Source organism: Anomalospiza imberbis, chromosome 10 (genome assembly GCF_031753505.1).
Source record: "Anomalospiza imberbis isolate Cuckoo-Finch-1a 21T00152 chromosome 10, ASM3175350v1, whole genome shotgun sequence".
Lineage (NCBI taxonomy): Eukaryota > Metazoa > Chordata > Aves > Passeriformes > Viduidae > Anomalospiza > Anomalospiza imberbis.
The window spans coordinates 13,810,300-13,834,456 of record NC_089690.1 but is presented as its reverse complement, the minus strand read 5'-3'; the positions used below and the strand labels follow the sequence as shown (position 1 = coordinate 13,834,456).

At 40.4% G+C, this 24,157-nt stretch overlaps 1 protein-coding gene across 1 annotated transcript; it reads right to left on the bottom strand.

Annotated features, from left to right (window-relative positions):
- Positions 1–12,256: 12,256 nt before the first annotated feature.
- On the bottom strand, positions 12,257–20,698 carry LOC137479994 (phospholipid scramblase 1-like). Its single transcript, XM_068200776.1, is given in 10 exon segments — positions 12,257–12,663; positions 12,665–12,690; positions 13,885–14,046; positions 15,073–15,234; positions 16,047–16,267; positions 17,196–17,238; positions 18,254–18,405; positions 19,142–19,210; positions 19,974–20,002; positions 20,635–20,698. Coding segments are annotated over 9 exon segments (876 nt in total). The 5' UTR covers positions 19,987–20,002; positions 20,635–20,698; the 3' UTR covers positions 12,257–12,635.
- Positions 20,699–24,157: the final 3,459 nt, after the last annotated feature.

The window sequence follows — 24,157 nt, the reverse complement described above, 5'->3', positions numbered from 1 at the left end:
AGAGCAGGCATCACAACTGTCAGCTCACACTTGTGTACTCAATCACTTCACTCAGTGGCTGCTAGGGCAAGTGTGAGAGCAAAACAGATTCAGAGCTTTAACACTGAAATGGCCAGGAGTTACTGAAGGGATGAAAAAAAGTGTTAGGTTACAGGCTGTGTACTGTGAAAGGGAAATGCATCCACTCTGAATGGTTCTTCTCAATTGTATTTTTTAGGCCAGTGAGCAAAAGCACACATCCTTTTTTTTTAAGGCTGGGAGCTTGACTGTTCTCAGCTTACACGGAAAGGGGCACAGAGGAGGCAAACTTTGAATAGCAGCACAGTTTTGATGAATGTTATCCACTCTGTGTTCAAGATAACTCACCTGTCTACTGTTCATAGAGAGACTGAAATAAATGGAGAACTTCCAACAGAACCTCAAGAGAACTCTTTTCAAAAGATTTTGACATTAAATTATTTGTTAGCACATCACTCAACAGAAGCCAGGAGGATGGCTACTTTGAATTCAGAGTCTACAATTTGTGCTTATTTAGTTTGGATACTCAAGAAGATGAAGTCTCTAACTAAAATAATTCTGATGACTTGTCAAGGTTGGCAAAACCTGACACTGGGAGAACATTTGGTTCTGGCTTTAGGAGGTTAGTTTCAGGGGTGATTTGGCTCTTCACATCCAGACAATCCTAAGCCTCTGGTGTTCAAGGCAACATACAGATTGATTCTGCATTAGGGAATATGATGAAAAGAAATTCCTTTCTATTTAAAGAAAACTAAACAAACTTTGTGTATTGGAAGGCAGCAATATCCTCCAGAGTGGGGAGAAAATTGTGATGGATAGACAGCAGAAGTCCCAGGTAGGCCTGCAATACCCCAGCACTCTGAATGGCTGCTCATAAAGTTCAAGGCAGAATTAAGAAAGTGGTCAAAATGGCACATAAACTGAATGTCAGGTGCTGATGAACCTGGGTCTTTGTCTTCTTCTGCTTTTCCCTCTTCCTCAGTCTTTTTGCACTCCCTCAGGAGAATATGTGTAGTATAAAATACTGTAGCCAAAATCACTTTTGTAGCGTTTAGAAGATTGAAAATTACAGTACTCAACCTAACAGTACCCTCAGACAAACTGTGCAGGCAGCCTCTGTTCCAGGGTACCTCAAGGAGGAGAGACACTTGATAGGCACAGAGCACACATCCCCAGGAGGCTCCTATTAAATGGCCAGGAAAAAGCCAAATTCTTGTCATGGCAAAGAAAAGGGGTTGACACAAGTTCATTTTCCTTGTATCCCTGTACCAATGTAAGGCTATATTTGCCTTTGAGACATTTACACATTAACAGTGTTCTTTGATATAGCCAGAATGAAATAAGGAAAAACCCCTAGCCCCTGTATCTAACTCTGGCAGGCAGCTATCTAGCAAGTTATCACCTCTGCAAAACCCTTACATACAGTAAAGTCTTGTTAATGTGGCTGTCCCATTGTGCTTACATTCTGCCTGCTACAATTGAGAATTTAGTTGAAAATATGACTGCAGAACTCACTGTGGCTCAGCTATAATGCTCCCCACGTGTAGTGAGAATACTGGTTATTACTTGCATTCAGGTTCCTAGAGTGGGATTTGTACAGGTGATTCAGGAAATAATACTGAGGTCAGTAATACTACTTTTGTTACTCTGCTTGGAAGCTACATAAACATTTGTGTTAACCTACTAAATTCTTCCTAATCAGAGATATGTGATATAAACTAGAAACCAAAAAAATTACCTTTATATCAGTTATTGTCATATTATTTCCCTTTCATGTATCCTCCTTTTCAAGATGCTTCTTGACAGAAGTTTTTCGAAGATAAAAAGTTTTTTAGTACACATCTTTCCTCAGCAGGAACATTAATTAATCTTAGCAGATTATTATTAATTAGATTTTACTATGGGTATCAGCTTGGTAAATATGGTATTGTTTGACTCCAGGGAGGGGTCAGACACATTGTGCACAGTACTGTAGTGACAGCCTGAAAAGCCTATTGAGCACCACCTGGGCCAGCAGGGGGCTAGCAGTTTGAGTGATGATGTTGAAACTGTTACTAAATATTTACTGAGCCATCAGGACTCCCCAAATCACTGTATAAAGCCATTGTGAGCTATTATTATTGCCACAGGCTATTCATATTACCCAATTTAAAGGTCCACCCCCCAAGAGGTAATAGTGATAACCTCCCCAGCATTCCAGTGTAAAGAATAGAAATCACTTGCTTCCAAAAAAAATGTAATCTTTAAATTGGACCCTGCTCAAATAGCTACCAAAGCCAGAGAGAGCACTATGACACAATTTCCAACACCTATCAAAGACAATATAAAAGCAGAAAAAAATCCCATCTAAATCACAGATATTCAAGAAAATTTATGCACTGCTAAAGTCAAGCTTCTACAAAATCTCAGTGGCAGCCTCTTTCTGTTCCTGATACCTCATGTGTCTTTTTCCAAATGAGTATCAGAGAGAATGAAGATTCTTGTTGTTTTAGTAAGACCAGGCCATTTAATCCTGCTCTTCATCTCTTCCTTCTGCTGTTCATGAGCAGCCCAGATTGCTGTTTATCAATATGCATTTGTTCTGTTGAGTTATTACAAATAATTCTCCAGTTCTCAAACATAATTCTAGCTTTTTATTCCCTCTATGCTGTAGGACTGTAATTGAGACAGCTGATGATGTATGTAGCTGAATATAAACTTCCATAAACAGACACTGTGAGTTGGAACTCAGCTGCACGTAGACCATCCACACACTTTTTCCACTCTGACTCTTTCTCCCTGCATCCAGTGGGGGAAGATGTTTTGGCTGTGACTCCCCTGTGGCTTATTCCACGTCACACCAATGACCAGCTGGAGTGAGGAAAAAGCTACTGGTTAAATGTCCACAGTTCTCAGTCAGCACACCAAGAATCTCAGGTGAGATGCACTCCTTTTCTCATCTGAAAGGGATCTGCACTCTCCAGGCAACCTTCAAAGCCTTGCAGCTCTGTTTGTGGAGCCTGTCCTCTTCACCTCTCCAAAGACAAGGAACTTGCTGCAGCAATCAAAACTTTACTGGCTGTGTTTGCTTTTCATATAGTGCAGACAGGGGATATTAGGCAGGAATTTTCTTTAAAATCACCGTTTATATCATTTACTCTTGTTCTTTTCATCCCAGAGAAAGCCTAACCTTTTCCCATGGAATTTCTGTTCAGTGAGTCACAGAAGTCAACTGCTGCCCAGGCACTCACAGGAAAGGAGGATTTACATTTCATGTGTGTTTTTAGGAACACTCTCCTGTCACACCATTCATCTCCATGACTAAATTAGGTCATTCTTTTGCTTTTTGCCTCCTTGTATTGTAGAGGAAAACAGACGTGATTTATCACTCTGTCATTATGGTGGAGGCTTCATTCTGAAATTGTCCATTCACTTCTAACTCCACGCAAACTTCAGCCTGTGATTCCCATCATTTTGGGGCTCCATAACCAGAGAGCATGACTGGGCAAAGACTTGGATACTTTGGTGATTAAATATTTATAAAACACCTAATTTAGACAGTGGGTGGATGAGAGCAAGGAAGCAACACTTGTCTGTGACGTGGTCTCCCCACAACCCACTGGAAAATATTTAGCAGTTAGCAAAGATGCAGAAAGCAGGTACTAGCAAATATGCTTTGTTTCTCCATGTGTGCTGTGCCTGAGGTGCCTGTTCATGGCAGGTCCCTGGGGGACAGCAGGTGTCACCGGCAATGGGACCTCAGCCCCCCTGCACAGCACCTGGGTCCTCTTGCACTGCCCTAGAGCAGTGTTCTAGGGGACCCTGTGCCTTTCCAGTGGTGATGAGGAAAAGAATGCTACTCTTAAGGATGTGAACGCTTCTACAGATTTTAAATTTATTGAATAAATTCTTAATTTTGCACCAAAACTCCTTTGGGAGTTGTATATGTAAACTTTTAAACCAAAGTAATCTTTTGCACTTGTGATCTACTCCATTATTAGCATGGAACTGATGGGACTTGGAAGAAACTCAGTTACTGCTCCATTGTCACAGAAATCTCCAACAGGGCACTGTCTAACTAAATCTAATATAATAATTAATTCAAGGATCATTATTTAGAGAATTTCATCATATACAAAACCTTTAAACACAAAATTGCTAGATTAACAGGAGCATCCTCATTGTTCTACCTGGCTGCTTTTTTTCTTTCTTTTGGGAGAAAAAAAAAATATAGTTCTTATATTTTGACATAAGAAGAGACACTTGATCAGGTGTTCTGACCAGAATGTCACACTCACTGCATTTCTCTTTCACACACTCATATTACAGCCAAAAAAGAACATGTGTTAGATTAAAACATTTTGGTCCTCAGCAGAGTAAACTGTTGATGCCATGCTGACACTCTGTTAACAGCCATCAGCTATTACTAGAATTGCTGTGGGAGTTTGGAGGAAGGCATTTGCAAATGCTTTATCAATACAGATTTACCTCAGCAGCAAAAGGACAGACAGCATCACTTGTTGCAGCAGTGGAAAATGCCTTACTCTTCCTCCTAGCCAAAGAAAAAGCACCTGAATCAAAATGAATTGCAGGGAGACAGCTCAGGAGCTGTCTGGGGTGGAAGCTAACAATCTCAGGGAAGGAATGAAGCTTCAGGAATTGCAATAGTTTTCCAATTTTTACCTGTAATCAGGCAGCACACCTGCTCTTTTATCCAGTCACTCCAGACTGCAGCTTGATTATTCAGCTGAGATTTCAAGCTCTGATATTTTTAGCATCATTCTCTTGCTTTTGCCTTTGTCAGCAGGTATATTTGCATTTTTAAATAGTCAAATTCTAATCGTAAATGTAGATTACTGAAAAATCCCCCAATCTATACCTAGATATAAATACTGCCCTATCTGGATCTGAGCTGGGATGCACAGATTTATCAGTGGTGTTAGGTGCCCTCTGGACCAGGGAACTCCTTGCCTTTGACCTTGCCCATCTTGGCTCTAAGGATTTTGAAGTAAAATGTGTTTTGTAGATGTTTACACCTCATTACCTCGTTCTGAAAAGATAAAAACTTCACTTGTGCACACTTCTCTCTGCACATTTGGTTTGAGATCCTCTGATAGTGAGAGCTTTTGCTAAATATCGCCACATAATTACTGAAGTGCAAACCCCTAGGTAAAACAATTTGCTGAAGAGATTTCATATTTGCACCTTAGAGATGCTGATTAGGTGGTGTTTTACTTTGGCATCAAATCGTGATATCCTCCATAGAGCATGCATAACCATTTATTTCTTGAAATTTATTTTTCATTCCTTTTCATTAATATGCAATTTTGCACAAATATTTCCTTCAGTCAGGCATATTGCTTAAAAAGTTGAACACCATAAATGGAGCATAAACAATGTACAAAAATTTAGTTGATTTATTCAACAGATTTTGCTTTCTTCTTTCTTGCTCTCTTCTCTACCACTACCATATCAACTAATTCTCTTTTCCTTTTTTTTTCCCCCTTTTTTTAATGTTCTGCAATACATAGGTAAGTTATTGTTCATTTCAATGGCTGCCTTTAATTCTTGGTGCAATTTAATATTAGCTTACCACCTCTAATAGCCCTTCGAAAGTTTGCTCAGTGGAAAGGACAAGGCACAGTGAGCCCTTGTCTGTGTTGAACAACTTTGCTTGTATTTCTTTTCCGTCCCAATCTGGCCCCAAGCAGAATACAGGCATAAACAGTGTCAGCAAGCTCAGCCTCAGTCTGCTGAAAGACCTATATTTTCCACGAGCCACAAATTCTGCTCTCAGAAAAACTAGATAAAAAACAGTGTGCCTCAGTCCCTTCATAAAGTATATGCAAGGGGATCAAAAAAAAAAAAATGTTTTATACCAGTTAAAAAGCAAGATTGGCTGCAGGAGCAAAGGCAGGCAGGATTTAGGTGTTAATGTGCAGGTCTTTGCCAAACATACACACTCTTGCAGTATTAGGATTCATTTTGTTCAAATTCCCCAGAGCAAATGCTGCTCCTCGTGGTTATGTGTGGCTGGAGAGAGCCACAGTAAGAGTAGGAGACTGAACTTGAGCTGAAATATTGCCTGAGCTTGGGAAAGATCATAAAGAACCGAAGGAACAACTCGCAGCATGTAAAGACTGCTGGAGGGAGCTCCTCAATGAAGTACATGACAGCTCAGTTGTACAGCAAGGTATAACTAAACAGAAAGCAGACCAGCACAAAGAAATGCTTGTGCAAGGTCAGGTACCCTGGGAGATTGTGCTGTTCAAATTGTGCCAAAAAACAATCCCCACATTCAGGAGAAATAGTACACTTTCACAAGAGCAGGACTACACTTCAGAGCAGGAACATGCAGCCAGGACCTCAATTAGAGAACACTGTTGTACCCATGTGCTGGTCATACACAACACCAGGAAAACGCTGCTGTAAACCCCAAGGTCAAGGCAGCTCCAAAGTCTTGAGTGTCTTCAGGGTCAAAACATATCACTGGGTCATTTAAATTAGCAAGTTACCTGTTGTTTATCCTTCTCCTCTTATGAATAGCTTTAATTATAGCCTTCAGCACAAGCCTCAGTTAGCCTGGGAGTTTCCCCGCAGCATTTGCTGCCCACAGCTCGCTCCTGGGTGAAGCACCACGGTGCCAGCCCTGCCTCGCAGCCTCACAGGCAGTGCCATGGCAGCACACTTACCTTTGAGCTGCACCTTCGTCCATGCGGTGATGCGCAGTTGCATGGGAATTTTCCTGTAGCTGAACATCTCCACAGCACTCCCTCTCTGCAGCACAAGGAACTGGAGGCTCCTGACCAGTGGTACCTGCGCTGCACTAGCCCACTGCCCCACGGTTTTTTTGGCATGCATTTGCCCTCAGGGAGTAACGGTGGTTGTGCATCAGGGGCAGGGGGAGCTGCGAGGTCCTGGCACACACACAGCTCTGTGCTTGCTGCTCAGCCTCCCACCACTGTCTGCCTGCTCCTTGGAAAAGGCAAGCAACGAAGGAGAAATATCGACTGCCTCCGATGCTACCAGCTGCCCTGGTTCAATAACTAGGTCACTAAAGGTTAAACCAGCTGAGGCACAAGCAGCAAGTTTAAATTTAACAAAAAAAAAAAAAAAAAAAAAAAAAAAAAAAGAGAGAGAGAAAAACAAAACCAAAGCCGGGAGAGTGGGTGGTGGCAGCAGTCCATGTCACAGCCATTCACACTGAGCCATCTCATGTCTAAATGCACCTAAGACATAGATCAATGACATTAAACCAGCAATGAAATCAGCCTGCTTTTTTGATGTACCCTGCTGTGATATATTAATAACTTTTTGCTTTCTGTAATAAATTCTGTCAGAGATCATAGTCCAATTCCAAATTATACCATTTACCAAGCCTAATGCAACTTTAAGGACATTACACAGTATTTTGTCTAAGTATTTTAAATCAATCATGGTTTAACATGCACACGCACATTTTTTAATTTTCCTAGTGGTGTGTAATTGCATTTGAAGCATAGGATTTTGCTGCTTTGGTGGGAAAGACACATCTAGCTTTCCACACTCATGTAGGGAATACATACTTTGGAGATCGTGTAATGTGAAATTCCTCCACTTAGAAAAGCAGAATGACATCTGAGGAAACTGCCTGTAGATCTCAGAGCCAGGTTTAAGCAGTGGAAAGATAATTTCTGTGCTAACACTGCCACCCATCGGAAAATAAGAGGCACAGTCATTGTATGTCCCTGTTTCCCCCTTTGGTATGCTGCAGTGTTTCCTCCTTATTGGATATTTTCTCCTCATTGCTGTCATTAATAATGTAATGTTATCAGGTAAAAATTGTAAATAAACTAAACTTAAGTGGTAGGTCAAATATAGCTATAAACCAGATGAGAAATTCTCTCCAGAACAAAATCAGTAACATATGGAAGTCTCCCTGTGAATGGTGATAGGGACTAAGCCCCCAGCACAAAAACATGGCATGTATAAACACATACATCATGAAAGTACATGTAGAGCCCCGATCCAACAGAATTCCACCAGCTGGGCTCTTCTCTCCACCCTGGGAGAGCTGCACTTTTCCCTTGTTAGAGGGAGAATGTCCCTCTGACCTCTTGCCATTTTCTCTGAGGTTCTTATACCTTTTTTATCTCCTGCCTCACTAATGTTAAGATCAAACCACATGATTGCTTTTTGCTTAACATGGCTTCTTTACCTGTGGTGAAGAAGCAATCTCGATGCAAGCCATAGCTGTTTCCTTGCCCTGATTGTGGGAGGTTCCCTTACCTTCAAGGGTCTCTGATTTCACAACTTCTTCCCTGAATCATGTTTTTACCATTTCCTCTCACAAATTATTAACATCCATATCATAAAATGGCTATCAGCAGTGAAACCCTTGAACCATGCAATTTTACCATAAATTCCCTTGCACAAAGATTTGATTTTCTTTATTATCTCTTGCATTTCCCAAGAGTTACCCCTGCACCTACATTAGAAGGAGTTAATTTAGCTCAGGAAACCAGCTGCTCTGTCCTTCCCTAACTCACCTTTTGCTGTGCAGTCCTGCTCCCACTCAGCTTTTGGTCATTCTTGTTAGTAAAGCCAGCACGAGGTACATGAGGGATGCAAAGGATGTCCTTGGGTCAACAAAAAGACCCAAGGAGACCTTTTTATGAACTTTGTAAATATGATCTGAAATGTTTTTAAAAGGCAAACTCTTATATTTTAATCCTTTAAAACAATGCTCTCTTTTCCAATTAGCAAGGTTATTAGCAAAACCCCATCTTGCTCATGACTAAAGTAGTAAATCACTTTTTTTTAACACTTATAACTTTGTTTTATGGAAAGTGGAATTAATTACGCTTTTCTATTGAGAACCATCATATAAATTACATTTTTGTGTGCTATATGGATGCCAGGGTTTTATTAAGTGACTCTATCTCCTGTGCAACTGGAGATGAAAAACTTAGCAGGACAGCACAGATGGAAAGGTCATTAACAGAAGTAGAGAAATCCATCTGCAAATCTCACTCTGTAAAGGGTTTTATGTAACAGCTCAATCTCACTGAGATGCTATTAAATAACAGGAGGCAGGCTGGAAATCTTCTAATGCTTTACACAGCCTGGGTTTATGGACAGGGGGTTAAATTGTTGTATTGCTTATTGTCTGAAGGATGAAGAGTGGAGAGTTCTAGACTGGTGATTTATTAAATATGGATGCTGTTATGATTCTTTCAAAATGAAAAAAAAAGATAGCTCAAATAATGGTTTATTCTTCACTTAACACTGTTTCAGAAATGAGCAAGTCTCTAGAAGGTCTTGAAAAACTTAAGGACTAACCATTTTTCAATTAAATAGCAACAGAAAAAAAAAGTGAGATGACAAAGGCAATAAGATATTGTTTGGGTAACTAGAGAGTTAGCCCTGGACAGCTTTAGTTAGGACTTCCTATGCAATATTTTTACCTTCATGAGAGAGTGTGAACTGTTTCACAAGAAAAAAGTTTATGAGGTGTGTAACCAGTGTCAGAGTTATCCAGTTCCCCAGCTGATGGAAAGTTCCTCCAAGTCCAAAATTCTCTCTGTTGTTTTATGATCTGAGGTTGTAGAACTTCTTTCCAGTTCTTACCACAATTCTGGCAAATCTAAGATGCTTAGCTGCCACTTCTTACTCTTTAGCTGGATTCACTTATTCTCTCAGGTTATCTAAATTTTCACCTTATTTACTAATTTTGCTAAATACATGGTGAAGGAATAAACTGCAGCAATCTGACCACTAAACTTGAGCAGCACAAAATCAAAAAATCTAAATGGGCAACAGCAAAACTTACGCAACTTCACTGTTGGATTTCACTGTATTTGAGAAAACTGTGTGTAAGCACAGATTGCTTTGATTAGGCTTCACTCAATTGTTACTGCTTGCAACTGAAATTCTCCTTATGATACAAGGATTGTAACATTGTTTTCCTACACATCTTGATGTGAAGTTGAGAATTTTTAATGATTTGTATTCTCCCATTCTTCCCTTTCTGCCCTACAGAGATTAATTTTTCTATGCAATTTTGTACGCAAAGTTATTGGAACAATGGCGCTTCCAGGACTTAGGATGAATAACTAAGAAAAAAAATTGAATGAAAAAATTTTAATTACTTGGAAGAATGAAAACAAAGTCTCCTGGTCATGTCTTATTAGCCCAACCTCCTAACACCTCACTTAAATTTGCATACCCTCCCCAGTTTATTGTCAGCAGATGAATTTATGATACAAGATCCTTTTCACCAAAGGCAAAGGTATCCCTGTTTTGTCTACTTGCAAAATACGATTCCATCCATTCCTCAAATAGCCATGGACGTCAGTCTAATGCAAATTGTTAATTTAAATTCTATGCAGCACCTGCCAAGGAAGTAAATAGGTAATTTCAAATACCTCCCAAAGAATGTTTATGAAATATTTGAAGAACTGCTGAAGTGCATGGATCAAATATGCTTGAGCCTGGGACGTCAGAGCTATAGACAGAAATGAAGCTGTGTGCCACCCCTTGCAGGAAAAATAAAAATGATGGACCTAGTCACGTGAATCCCTAGAAGACAGGTCTGGTTTCTAATACATGCAACTTCTACTCCTAACTCAAGTAACCAGAAACTTTTAGCAGTTTTTAGCAAGATTGGATTTCTGGTATCTCATTAAGATATGGTCAATAAAGCACAAAATATTTTTAAAGTTATAATATTAAGGCACTAATAGTGCTGATGAATCAAAAATGCACCTCCAGCAAGTCCATAAACAAGGAAATTTAGCAGCAGAAGCTAATTTAAAAGGAATAATACACAATTTAAAGACTTTCAGAACAATCTGGACTGTTGTCCTAAATTTGCACAATTATTCCAACATCAAAAAGAATCCAGGTACACAGCAGCAATGACATTTCTCTTTTCTTTTGCTTTTTGACTGACCAGAAGCAACCAATAAATTGAAAATACTGAACAAAAGGACTCTTCTGCAGGACAAGAATGCAACTGAAAATACTGGTAAGGACTTCTCCCCATAGCTGGATCCCAAGAACCATTCTGTGCATGTGCTTGTCTGCTGGGGTAAGAAATTGCAACTTATCCATTGCTTGGACGTTTAAATAAAATATTTAAATAATTTAAATAAAGCTATAAATGCTAAGAAGTTGACCTGCCATTTCATGTGTCTGTTTTTGAAGTGAAACTGTTCTGTTTATGCAGAACACTTGTTCTGTTTACTCTGTGCTCTCCAAACAACAGACAGACTCACAATCTGTGAAAACCATGGACTGAATGAGGAGCAAAGAGGACTGGAGAAACTGAGAAGTAACTAACAGTTTTTTCCTTGCCTCAGGTCACACTCATGCACAAAGTACTAAAGGATTATTAAACAGAAGCAGGCACAGACAGTTTTATTTCCTGTCACCTCCTACACTTCTGTTGACAAACATGCAAGCCTTAAGTTTCAGAACAACCCAAATAAGAAAATTAGGTCATGCTCAGGAGGAGTCACATTTGAGAATATATTCATCACTAGATGTGGTGGGTTGACCTTAGCTGGGTGCCAGGTGCCCACCAAACCACTCTATGCCTCCCCTTCCTAGAGGGACAGGGGAAATAAAATAAGACACAAAACAACTTGTAGGTTAAGATAAAGCAGTTTACTAAAACAAAAAGCAAAAGTCTGTGTGTGCACAAAGTAAAAAAAAAAAAGAGAAATTTCATTCTGCATTTCCCATCGGCAGGCAATGCCCAGCCACTTCCTGGGAAGCAGGGCTTCAGCATGGAAGTCATTGTTTGGGAAGGTAAACACTGTAAAAACTGAATGCAACACCTTCCTCCTCCTTTTCTTATCTAGATATCCCAGCTGATGTCACATGGTATGGATGTCCCTTTGGGTCAGCTGGCCTGGTTGTGTCCCCTGCCAGGACCCTGCCCCCCCCAGCCAAATCAAGCAGGTGGGAATGCTGGAGAGACAGCGCTGCTGCTGGGCCAACACTGCTCAGCTGCACCAACACTGCTGGCTTATCAGCACCTTCTGCTCCCAGTGCAAAGCACAGCTCTGTGAGAGGGAAATGAACTCCAGCTCACACAGACCCAGCACACCACAGTAACAACATTTTACACTCATTTCAGATTGTTCTGTTCAAATGCATTACTTTGCTCTGAATGTATATATTTGACGAATTTGATAGGAAGATGGAAACAACAGACTGTGAACAACAAGGCAAAGCTACCGAAGAAGAATACCCAGGAAAACATCAGTGTCTCCTTATTAGGCATAGGTTATTATTAATATTGAATACAGAAGTAGTCCTCTTTCTTAGGAATCAAAGTATTATTATAGTTGTTATTTATAACTACTATAACTAGTTACTTTAAAATTACAGAGTTCTTGGAAAAAAAAAAAGGTTGCTAAAAATTTCTCAAAATGGTATTATTGATCAGTACAGATAAAGAGTACTTATTTGAATACTACAAATTATTTCACCAGATTAAACAAATAATAGAAAAAACCATAAAGCTTTTAGCTTACAGAAATGTAACTATAATATTTACATTTCTCATATTCTTACTGGAGGTCTGCAATTCATTGGAAAGTTGGAAGATCCATGTTCTTCTTCCTTCCATAGAGAATATCTGGATTTCATTACCAAACTCCTGCTCGTTGATGCTTAATTAGTATGCTCAAAAAACATGAAGTCCTAAGGACAAAGCAAACAAAACAAATAATTACAGTTTTTAAATGTGGTTCTTAGTTCCGAAATCTCCTGGCTGCATTGCACCTGATGTACACCTTCCTCTAAGAAACCTGAAAGGGTGAGAAGAAGATGGAGGCACATTTGCCATGCCCTCACCACCTGGGTCTCTCAGAATGGGACATCCACAGACACAGAAAGATGGTGAAAGACCAACATGGGGACTTTTAATTTATCACTAGCCAAAGCTATGCTTCCTTTACTCGAGATTTCTGCCCTGAATTTGTTCAACCTGATTTATTCCCTCTCATTCTACCTCAGACTGGAGTCCTTCCAATAATGGCTATCTTTAGTTTACTGGTGGGACCCCCATTCCTGTGCCTGAAAGCCCAGGTTGCTCCTACTTGATAATGCTGCCCTTGATGCACTTGGTAGCACACAACACACACAGCTAAACAAAGCCCTGTTCATGCACAGGGCTGTCAGATGTTGGAGAGACCTTTCCAAACTCAAGGTGCTTCACATGCCCCTTTCCTGCCCCTCAGCAGCCCAGCCAGCACAGAAGCAGTGCATGTTCTGAAGTGGAACCGTGATGCAGAATTGTACTGTTGGGTGGGAACAGGAGTGTGATCCACACTGTTTTCAAAGAGGACAGTGAGCTGCACTGCACTATTGACAGTGCAGCTGAGAAGCGCTCTGACAAGTTCAATGAGCTTATTCTCCACAGTAGTCCCTCCATTTGGAAATTACTGCTCTGACAGCATTAATCCTGCTCAATTCAGTGCTTTACGTGCTTCCAAAGAGAGTTGGGAGGCAGTGGCTGCAGCATTCAGCTGTCCACCAGCCCAGTGGGCTGCTCAGGCTTTGGATGGGTCTCTTGGCTATTGCTAATCTGTATTTTTCTGGTTTCACCATCCATAAACTTGCTTTCCTCTTCTAACGAGTCTGTAAGAAGTCTTCCCTTTTCCTTTTTTCAGTCCCACCAAATATGAAACACTTCTTAAATACAATTTGCACTGCATGTAGTCTATAATAAGCTTATTTTCCAATTCTGTGTTGCCTTTTGTGGTCAGTTTTACACACAGAAGTTGGCAAGCTGTAGCCCAATTGAAGGAGCTCAAAATTGACTCCTTTACAGTCACAATTTAAACATGGAGATGAAAAAGTTAGTTTATGGTCATGTATTAGTGAATAACTTACGATAAGGAAGCAAGCACCAATCATGACAGCTTTCATTTTCACATCAAGGTCCATTGGGAATGAGATTCCAAAGTTATCTGTATCTGTAAACAATTCCCGCACAAGACCAGTCCACTGCTTAGAAATCTTCCCAACAGGACAAGTCTCATCCAGAGACTTCACCTATAGTTTAATATAAAATTTAAAAAAGCATCATCAAACCTGTCATTCATAATATTCCCAAATTCATTTTGGAATAGATCCATTGAAAAGCTTCAGACTGTCATTTTAATTAATGCAGTTATTCAGTGCAAGGGTTTGTACCAAAAGGCAATCAGACTATCAGAAAGTTGGTCTAAAGCATTAGAGGCATGAACTAGATTCTGAATCTGACTGGGAAGTTCAAATCCTTGATGGTGCTGGGATACACACACTCCTGAAGTGGTGTCTTTTAGCCAAGACAGTGAATTAGTCTCTCCTGCCATGCATCAGGAACCGCTCAAGTGAAAATTAAACAAATTACATTCTTCTGTTCAAAGGCAGAGACTAGCCCTCTGGCAACATTATGTTTTCTAAAGTTAGAGCCAGTCTTCTGGGTCACGTGAAAGATTAGTTTCCAAAATAAAATTATATAAATTTGCTGTAGTAACTATTTGCAGTATCATTTCAAACATTAAATTGTAGCCTTGTATATCTTTTACATAATGTCCACAAAAACAATGTTGCATTAATCAATATTATTTTAAAAGGAAAGTTATAACTCTTCAGTCATTCAACTCTATATTTCAAGTCTAAATTAACATACTGGTTCACTGAATGATTATTAGGTGATTAAATAAGTGGTTGAAGGAAGTAATTTTAATAAATACCTGATACAGCTGACTATATTCTTCTTAGAGCCTGACATAACAGATTCAAAAAGATTTTGCTGCTAGATATATCAATTAAGTGATTTGTGTGCAGCCACAGGGAATTCGCAGTGATCACTGATGAGTGGCTTTAAGATGTCATTTCTGGAAGGTTGTCTGGTTTATCTAGAGTAATTTAGGTATCTAGAGAAGTCATTTGATTATAGCAGCATTAAAAGATGATGTAGAAATTACTTAATATATACTATAGTTCAATTGATAGGTAGTAAGTCAAGCAACAAATTAATACCAAACTACTATCTGAAAACAGATCCATGCAAACAATTTTTACATTGCATACCTCAAAATGAATGTCCTCACAACACCGACACACAACACATGGGCCAGTAATTTTCAGAATATCCCTTCTTTTCTCATCTTGAATGGTAAACTTTGGCAGGCAGACATGCCAGTTCTGGACAACATAACCAACTGTTGTTCCTGGAGGCGCCTGGACTTCCAGCTTCACAGGGAAGAGAAAATGTCCAAGTGAATGATCATGCTTTCATATGCTAGTGAGACAAAACCCACACCAGCAAACAAATGAAAAACAACCTATTTTTCCACAACAGTCTGGCCTTAGAAAGCATTTTGCTGTGAGTGTTTCCAGAAGACCACTCAGATTGCAGAATAAGAAGTTTGTTCAGCTTTTGCCTTCAAGAAAACAGTACGAGACTCTTCAGTCTCTGGAGCACACAAACTATGCATCTACAATATAAAGACCAAAGTCCAGTGAAAGAAAGGCAGTGAATATCCCAGTGGCATTCAGTGAAGGCATTATAGGGTACAGCTGCTACAAATGCCTCAGCAGGAGCTCTGAGTAGGCTTAGATTTAGAGTTTCAGAAGTTGCATCATTCCAGAATTATGTTAAAATTTTAAAAACCTCATGATCTCCTATGTTGAATGCCACTATAGCTTTCAGAGCTGTAAAATGAAAACTCTAGCTGTTATTTTATGAAAGCTGTTGCCTTACTCTTCCATTCCAAGTCCATCCCCAGTGCAGATTTCAGCACCAGCCACAAGTTCCCCGGCATGCTGCTCAATCAGGTTCTTCATTACCACAATCAGAACTGCCCAGTGAGTCCGTTGCAGCACATTTGCTTCTTCCCAGACCAAGAACCCCACGTACAAATCCCACAGATCTCTCTTCCCACGCCTTACTGGCAAACCCTGACTCATTTCACCTCACCTCCTGATTCAACACAACGCCACCTTAAAGCTGCACAGGAGGTGCCTGTCCCAGGAGAAGGAAGGCAGTGAGAGGCAGAACTCACCTCCTGCAAACAGCAGGGGCAGCAGCAGGAGCTACATCGGAGAGGTCTGTGCAGCGTTATCACCTCACGGCCCAGGTTGTCAATAATCTTTATGGTGAAGGGCCGTGATGGCCCACAGCAGTTCCTGGTCAGGCAGTCAGTGTCCTCTGCTGCAAAGTACACCCTTTGTCCCAGCGCGTTCTTCAGTTCGTATTTGTTGTTTTCTTCAAAGCCAGTCACAACTGGAAAATGGGAAAAAACCTGCTAAATTCCTAGGAGAGTCTGGTCAGACACTCCCTGCTCACTCTGCAGCTGCTCTTTGGGAAGGCAAAGCCACACTCAGTCTGTCAGAGGCACCCCCTGGCAAAGGGAAATGATAGGAAAGACCCTCAAACAGCAAAGCCTAATAGAGAAGTTCAAGGGAAGAAGCCACCATGAGCAAGGACATGTGGAAAGAAACTGAGATTCCCATCTGTCCCATGTGTCCTCCCTGGCTGTAGGCACCTGCTGCCTGAATAAGCACCACCATTACCAGTAACAGCAGGGAAGGCTCTCAGGGGAGAATTGAATGGCTAAGAGTTAAAGAGAGTTGTGAATTTAGGGGTGAAGCCAGAAAAGAACACAAATACAGTAAGAAAGCCACAAAAAACCCTCTCAGTCAAGATTTACAGCAGCACACATCAAAAGAAACAAGAGCCAGGACAGAAATTTTAATTAATTTCTATAACAAATGAGAGCACTCTTTAAAAGTTTTAGAAAGTACCGGAAAGAAAAATGCAGCAGCAATGTTAGGGGTCAGCTGAGATCTATGGTCCACTTTATTCCTTCTATTTAAAAGACATTGAAGATACAAATTGGATATTCTTAAAGCACAGTATGAGGGGAGCAGAAAAAAAGCCATTCAGTTTGCTAAAACATCAAGGTTGCCTGTAAAAGGGATCAAAGCCACATGCCAGTCCATGGAAGTAGGTGGGATATGACAAGACAGAAAACAAGATCTATAAGTAAGGAAGAGAGAAGAGTAGAAATAATTGTTAACAAGTAACATTGGAAATGTGTGACTTCACATATAACTAGCCGTATATCAACTATATTAACTATGGCAAGAGTATCAAGAAAGCCTAAACCTCACTGTTTTGGGATTATTAGATTTAAATACTTTGTACTTACTCTCAAGAAGTTCAAGTTGCTGATGAATTAATATCTGGTCAATCTGCTCATGGTTGAAAAATTAAACAGAATAAACAGTTAACAAGTTGCAACTAAGAAAAACTAATTTTAAGAACTGCTGCTGTTTCATTTTAGAATAAAAGTGTATGGATCAATACACTCTGTAGAGGCAGATTACCTCCCAGTTAAACCATGGGAATAGCTCACTCCGCTCCTTGGCCTGCCAGTTCAGCAGAAGAGTGTTCCAGGGCACTGGAGCTGATGGGGGGAGCTGAACCCAAACTGGTCTGGTGACAAGCACACAGGACTAACACACCTGTGATCCTTTCAGGACTCAGAGCCTGAGTTCTGATGTCATGTCCCACAGACTCCATACAGACAAAAGCAGGAAATGGGGGTATTTTAGAGCAGAAGCTCAGCTACTGCTCAGTTCTAAGGAAAATTCAGGGGGAAATCAGCCTCTCCTCACCAGTGCTTTTTTTTTGCCATTTTTTAAGCACTTTGCAGAACTGGAAACAATGCATCAATATTAATATTTTCAGCGCTGAGATGAACTGCATTTTACAGTACAAAGACATATTCAGTGATGTGGAAACAATTCTTATTTTGCTATTAGCATTCTCTATGCTGTGAAATCTGACTGGCAGCTCTACCAACACTATTAAGAGGTGTGAAGAAAGCATCATATAGAAAATTAAGTGCTTCTAATGTGCTAGAGTTGCCCATATTATAGGTATTTATTCTATACACCTTTCCAAAGGACAAAGGACATTACATCTCACAAAGAGTAACTTCAGAAATGGGAAGGATGTATGCCAGCCCTCTGTCCCTCATCCTTTAGCACATACTTGGCAGGAAGGTACTCCAGGAACAAGTGCTACCTCTCTAACAGGTGTCTCTGCAGTCACACATTACAAAAGGCTTCACTTAGCAACCCACAAGCAGCAACCCTTGCAGCTGCAACACAGCCAGATGCTTTATTTAGCTATTTCATGGATGCAGGCTGCCTCCCAGAGCAGAATGCCTCATCTCTGGGGAAGGAGGAAGGGTGCAGGTACCTGTGTGAGGTACTCCAGTCCAGGAGGGCAGTTGGGAATAGAAGGAGGGATAGGCATCCAGACTGTCCCATCCATGGTGGGCTGGTTCTGCACAGGTGGAGGGACAAATCCACCTGGGAGCCCCATGGACTGTGCCTGGAATCCGTAGTTCCCTGCACCTGTGACATTTGGCATGGTAGGAGAGATACGGTTATGAAAGTTAAATGTTGGAAAATAATTGCCCTGTCCATCTTCAAAAGAGTAATTTATTCACTATTTGGAACTATGGAGATCCTTATACCTTATTTATTTCAGTTATGAATACAATGATGCTCATGAAGGGAGTTACACTGCTGTGGGACGTTCTGATGCCTCACACGAAACCAAACCAAATAAATTTTAAAAATGCATCATTCTTGAATACAGAAGAAATTTCATTAACATAGAAACAGTCAATTCAATAAAAAAAACAGGAATAAATAAATTAAGGTTATTTCTAAGTAGAGAAGAAAGAATACTTTAAATTACATGAAAAGCATTGGCATTTTTATGCTGTCAGTTGAGCAAACGAAGAATTTTAAGACAAAGTTTTCCTGGAACTATACCTTCTACTTTTGTGAAAGGAAATGTCCTTTTTAGCAAAGTTCATCTACAGATTTCAAACCAGATGACTTGTAGAACTTCAGCCCACACCAGCTCAGCACCAAATTTCACATTACATTACAACACATGGACCAGTGCACATGAGCCACAAAGGAAAGAAATGTCTTTTCAACAAAACAGAAATTAAAAGAAACTCTGTAGAATTAATAACAGAAAAGTAAATTGGAGACGATCACCCTTTTGCAACCCCATATTCCCCATGCTTATTTCCTAATGGTCTCACAGATCTGTAACCAAGCCACCCACCTTGATAAGTCCCAGGGACCTGCTGAGGGGAGCCATAGGGCATTCCAGGTGCTGTGGCAGGTTGAGGTCCTGGAAGAATGAAAATATGCTCTGAGTATGGATCATTTCCTTCTACCCTGGGTGAAAGATCCCCAGCACTGACTCCTTTTCCCGAGTAAACATAGAAGAAAATCTAGGCAGCTGTTTCCTGTATAGCAGAATTATACATCAAGATCGTATTTATGAACAATGTATGCATCAGCAAAATTTAATGGAGTTTTGCACAGAATGTCATGAAGATGTCACAGAATCGTTCAGCTTGGAAGGGACTTCCTGAGATCATCTAGTCCAAGCCCTGCTCAAGCAGGGTCAGTTCACTGTGCCTGGAGCAAAGATGCCTTTGCTCACTGATATTTAGAAAGAGGCTTGAATTCAAAGCATTGCCAGGAACTGACAGGAAGCCCTCCAGTAGAATGGCAGCGAGCCATTCCCCTCTGGGAAAAACCTTTTCTCCCAACTTCTTCAAGTTCAGACTACACGAATGCCTCACCAGCAGATGGAGAGTTGTATGGATTTAAAAACATTTACCAGCTTTAGTTTGTAAGCAGAAATAACTTGAATTTCAAGACTACTAAATTATTTATTATTTTTACTTAACTTCAGAAATCAAGATCTGAAATGTAAGCTCTACATTTTGTAAAATATTCCATTTTAAAATGTAAATAATTTCAGGTTAAAACATTCATACATATTTCATATAATTAGAATGTAAGCTAATAGCTAAGCAAATATTGATTGAATGTGCTGTCTTTGATGTTAGCAAAAGTTGACATTTTGGTTATATTTTACTCACCTTGCATTGTCATAGATCTGCTTGTAGTTCTGCAAAAGAACATTTTTGTCTCATGATTTTTTAAATATATAATTTCACACAAGAGCTATTCAGAGTTCTCTATTATTGATAAAATATATTTGCCTCTCTAAACTGTATGGGAAAGCAAAATTACAAATACAAGCAAAAACAAACTTCAATATCTCAGCTTCCTTCTAAGCTATGTCTCAGCTACTACTTAAGTCTGAGTTTTCTGTGCCTACAGTCAGTCATGCTTTGAGTATCCTGAAATCATCCTCAACTCAGAAAAGCATTGGGATGTGCAAGACTCCACTGTGCAGCCATTCAGAAATATTCTGTAATTCATATTAACAATTTACTGCAGTAATTTAAGGCACCTGGCTCAGTGTATTGAGGTTGACCACAAAACTTGCTCAGGTAAACCCTGCAGCAGCCATGCTACCACCTACTCAGTTCTTTAAGCTATTCCATTTCTCCAGTGGTACTACTAAATAACACATATCCAGTATTTGCCTTCACAGGATAACAAAGTGTGGCTGCCAAAAGGAATTAAAAAAAAAAAAAACCACAGCCCACAGGAAAAAAAACACACACAAAACAACCTAACCCAAAACAAAATAAAAAATAAAACCACACACAAAAAAATCCCACTTATTGATACCAGCTTAAACCTTGAGAGTTATCTCTTTCTCTGGGGTAATGAGTGAAGCAAGACAACAGCAGCAACTGCTATTACAGACAGATCCAAAACAGTCAGGAGGTCCAAACATGGAACTGTAAAAAAGAATGGTACAAGGCACTCATTTTTAATAGGATTGAAAGCTTTAAAATAAAAATCAGTCTAGTTCTCTAAAAATAATCCAGTTCAAGTGAAACCATGAATATAATTTGTCTGATATGATTCTTCTAACTACTTCATTTCAGTGTAGATGGTTGTTTAAAGCTGGGAAATGAAAATGAAAGCAATTCCTTCCTGTTCTTCACTCCACTTTTAATGCAGATCTCACAGGGTGATATCTAATGCAGATCCAGTTGCTTTTAAAACATTCCTTTTTAATATACTTTTTCTTCACTTACTCTTCTTTACTAAAAAAACCACCGTCCTCTTACACATACTTTAATTGGGTTCTGGTCATAGGGTAGATTGGAATGTAGTCACTGTATGAATGTAGGACTATCACAAATTATAGAAGAATAAAACTAGCAAAAGATCAATTTATGCTGTGAGATATTCCAGCTACATGAACTTCAGTGAAATACTGAGAATTACAACTAAATCCTTTGGTCGAGTGAGAACAGAGACACAATCAGATGATGTATTTAAAAGAAAGGCTTTGTAGTCGTCCAGAATCTTTCATTGTCCCTACAACCACACACACAAGCCACTGTACAATCTAGGATTTAGAAAAGGTTGATATGCTCTGTAGTAGGAAGCAATAAAGATTTTACAAAGCTCAGCGCTCATTTCATCCCTGGGTCCTTTTTTATGAATGTCCATATTTCTTTTCGGTCACTTTCTCATTTTCAGAACTACATAACACAGCTACATGTCCCTTCAGGCTTTTTTTTTTTTTTTTTGGTTGTTGTTGCATTATATTAGACTGTTCAGCCCCTGGATTTGAACCTTGACTGCTGGAGAAACAGTATGCTTTAAAAGCATCTCGGCGATCGAATTAAACGAGTTGGTTTTGTCCAATGTTAACAAAATATTATTCAGAGAAGGAATTACTCTTGTTTTGCCTCTGATGCCGTTGGGTGCCCTCTCCCCTTACAGTGACTTCTCCCCTGAGAGCTGGGAGCGGCAGCACCTGGGAGCGCCAGGCAGGTCACGGCCCGGGGCAGGGACCGCGGCTGCCGGGACCGGCCCCCGCCGCTGCCTCGCCCCGAGGGGGCTCCGGGACAGCCCGGGCAGCTGCACGGCCCTTGGCGCAGTCCTTGCAAGCGAGATCCTCCTCTAAAGGGATAAATTCCAACGTAACCCGCCCTGCCCAGCCGGACGAACGCGGGGCTTCTCCTCGTCAGACCCCTGCCCCAGCCCTGCGGATCACTGCGCGTCCCTGTGAGGAAAACCCCGGGATACCTGACAGGAGCGCCCGCAAGGAACCCCTCTCGGAACGGACGCTCCGGTGCGCCCGTGTCCCGCTGTCCCCGTGTCCCGCTGTCCCCGTGTCCCGCTGTCCCCGTGTCCGTCCTGCGCCGCTGGGGAACTCCCACCGCTGCGGGGAGGAGAGCGAGGGCAGGGCAGGGCTGGGCTCGGGGCAGGAAATTGCTGCCAGCTCTGACGAGAAACTCCGGTATTTGAACAGCTTCGCTATTCGTGACATTTACTTTTTCCATTTCTACCAGCAACAATGCCGATTCAGTCCTTTTTAAATTAATTAATTAACTTAATTTCTGCCTTTTAGTCAGAGGACAACAGGTTGCATACAGGTGATAACGCCAAATTCTATGTCCACCCTGGAAAGAGAGCAAATGTATTTAGAACAATTTTACCTTGCTTACAAGGCAGGAGCTCAGGAGGAAAAATATATTTATGTGGACTTCATAGTTACAGGAAGAAGAATGTACAATACTGAATTGTTTGGGAAACAAAGGACTCAGAGAAAGTTGCCTCACGCCCTGATTACCAGCTCTGATGAACAGATCTCCTGCATCCTCTTTTGTACATTCATGCACACCAGATTGGAGCTGCTGGTGTCCACATATGCCAAAGGAAAGTTTCTTCAAAGAAAACTGTAATTCATGTAAACCACATAAATCTGATCACAGTAACTGGTGCATGCATAAAACCCAAGACTGGGGATTCAGTAAGTGCAGGTCACCTTCTACATCCTCTGTAGTCTTTGTATTCTACCTCCCAAAATAAGGCCTCCATTTCAATATTGAGCCTTCCATTAAAAAAAAAAAAAAAAAAAAAAAAAAAAACTATTGTTCTAGCCCTGCACTGGATTTCACCTAAACACCAGATTTGACAGGGATTTGGGGATTTTATTTTGCTTTTTTCCTCAGGTACAGAAGAATCTAATCTAAAGCTGACTAGCATTTTCCCACACATCTGCACTGAGTCCACTAAGAGGATTAATAGCAGACACCAAGAAATAGGTTTTAAACATCTCTTAAGAAATAGGTATAGAATTATTTTGACATAGTTGGGAAATTAGAAATACATGGTACTTTTTGATACTACCCTTCTTTACAGGAATATAGCATAGTTATATTTAGCTTGGTTCAGACTTATACACTGAAATTCAAATTGTATTGCTGAGCAAACATGACTTTTTGACATAGAGATGAGCACTATTTCTTAGACGAGACTATCAGAAAGAACAAAGACAGCAGCATATCTCTTCCTTTCACACGTCTATAAGTAGGGAAAAAACCTATCCACCTACAGTGGCAGAAAAAAAGATGCCACGATTCACAAAATACAAAGTAATTTATCAGTCTTTCCCATATCAAATAATGTCTTTTCTTATCTAGCTAGGATCATTGCTGTAACTGACAGTCAGTGCTTTTCTGTTAAATCAGGGGGTTGAAACGGTCAATACCTTTTTATTTTGTCCAGTGAGCAGATTTTATCAGCAGGGGAATGCCTAAAACATTAAGAAAGGAATTGTTTCAAGAGAAATAAGAAAATGACCATGCTCCTAGTAATTCAGTCTTCTAGGTTTAAGCATGTTTACCTAACAATAAACATTCTTTGTAGGTTCTTGATCCCAATTTCTAGGATTTCTATGTTGCTTATGGTCTGGATATTCAGAACATTACTTTCTACTGCTTTAAGTTCTGATGTTCCTGATGCTGGCTCCTCATCTGATCCTGGGGTGCCCAACACCAGAAGTGGGACCAGTTCCTCCACCTGCTTCTCATGCAGACGTCTCCCGTAACCTGGAGATGGGTTGATGAAAGCAGCTCTCATCTTTCTTGCTAATATCCCCTAACCAGCTTCTTTTCTCTCTTCTCTCTTCTTTTCTACCTGTGTGAGGGGACACAGGAGGAAGTTCACTCAGGGCTGTACATGAGAGCAAACAGCCTTTGTGCAGCTCAAACTCTGTTTAACCTCATTTAACCTTAGGCATGGCATTGTTTGCACTGCTAACGGAAATAAAAGTGGTTACCAGGGGGTTTGCCTTCTGTGCCTGTGGACACAATCCCACAGAAGACTCCCTTCTCCAGTGTTTATA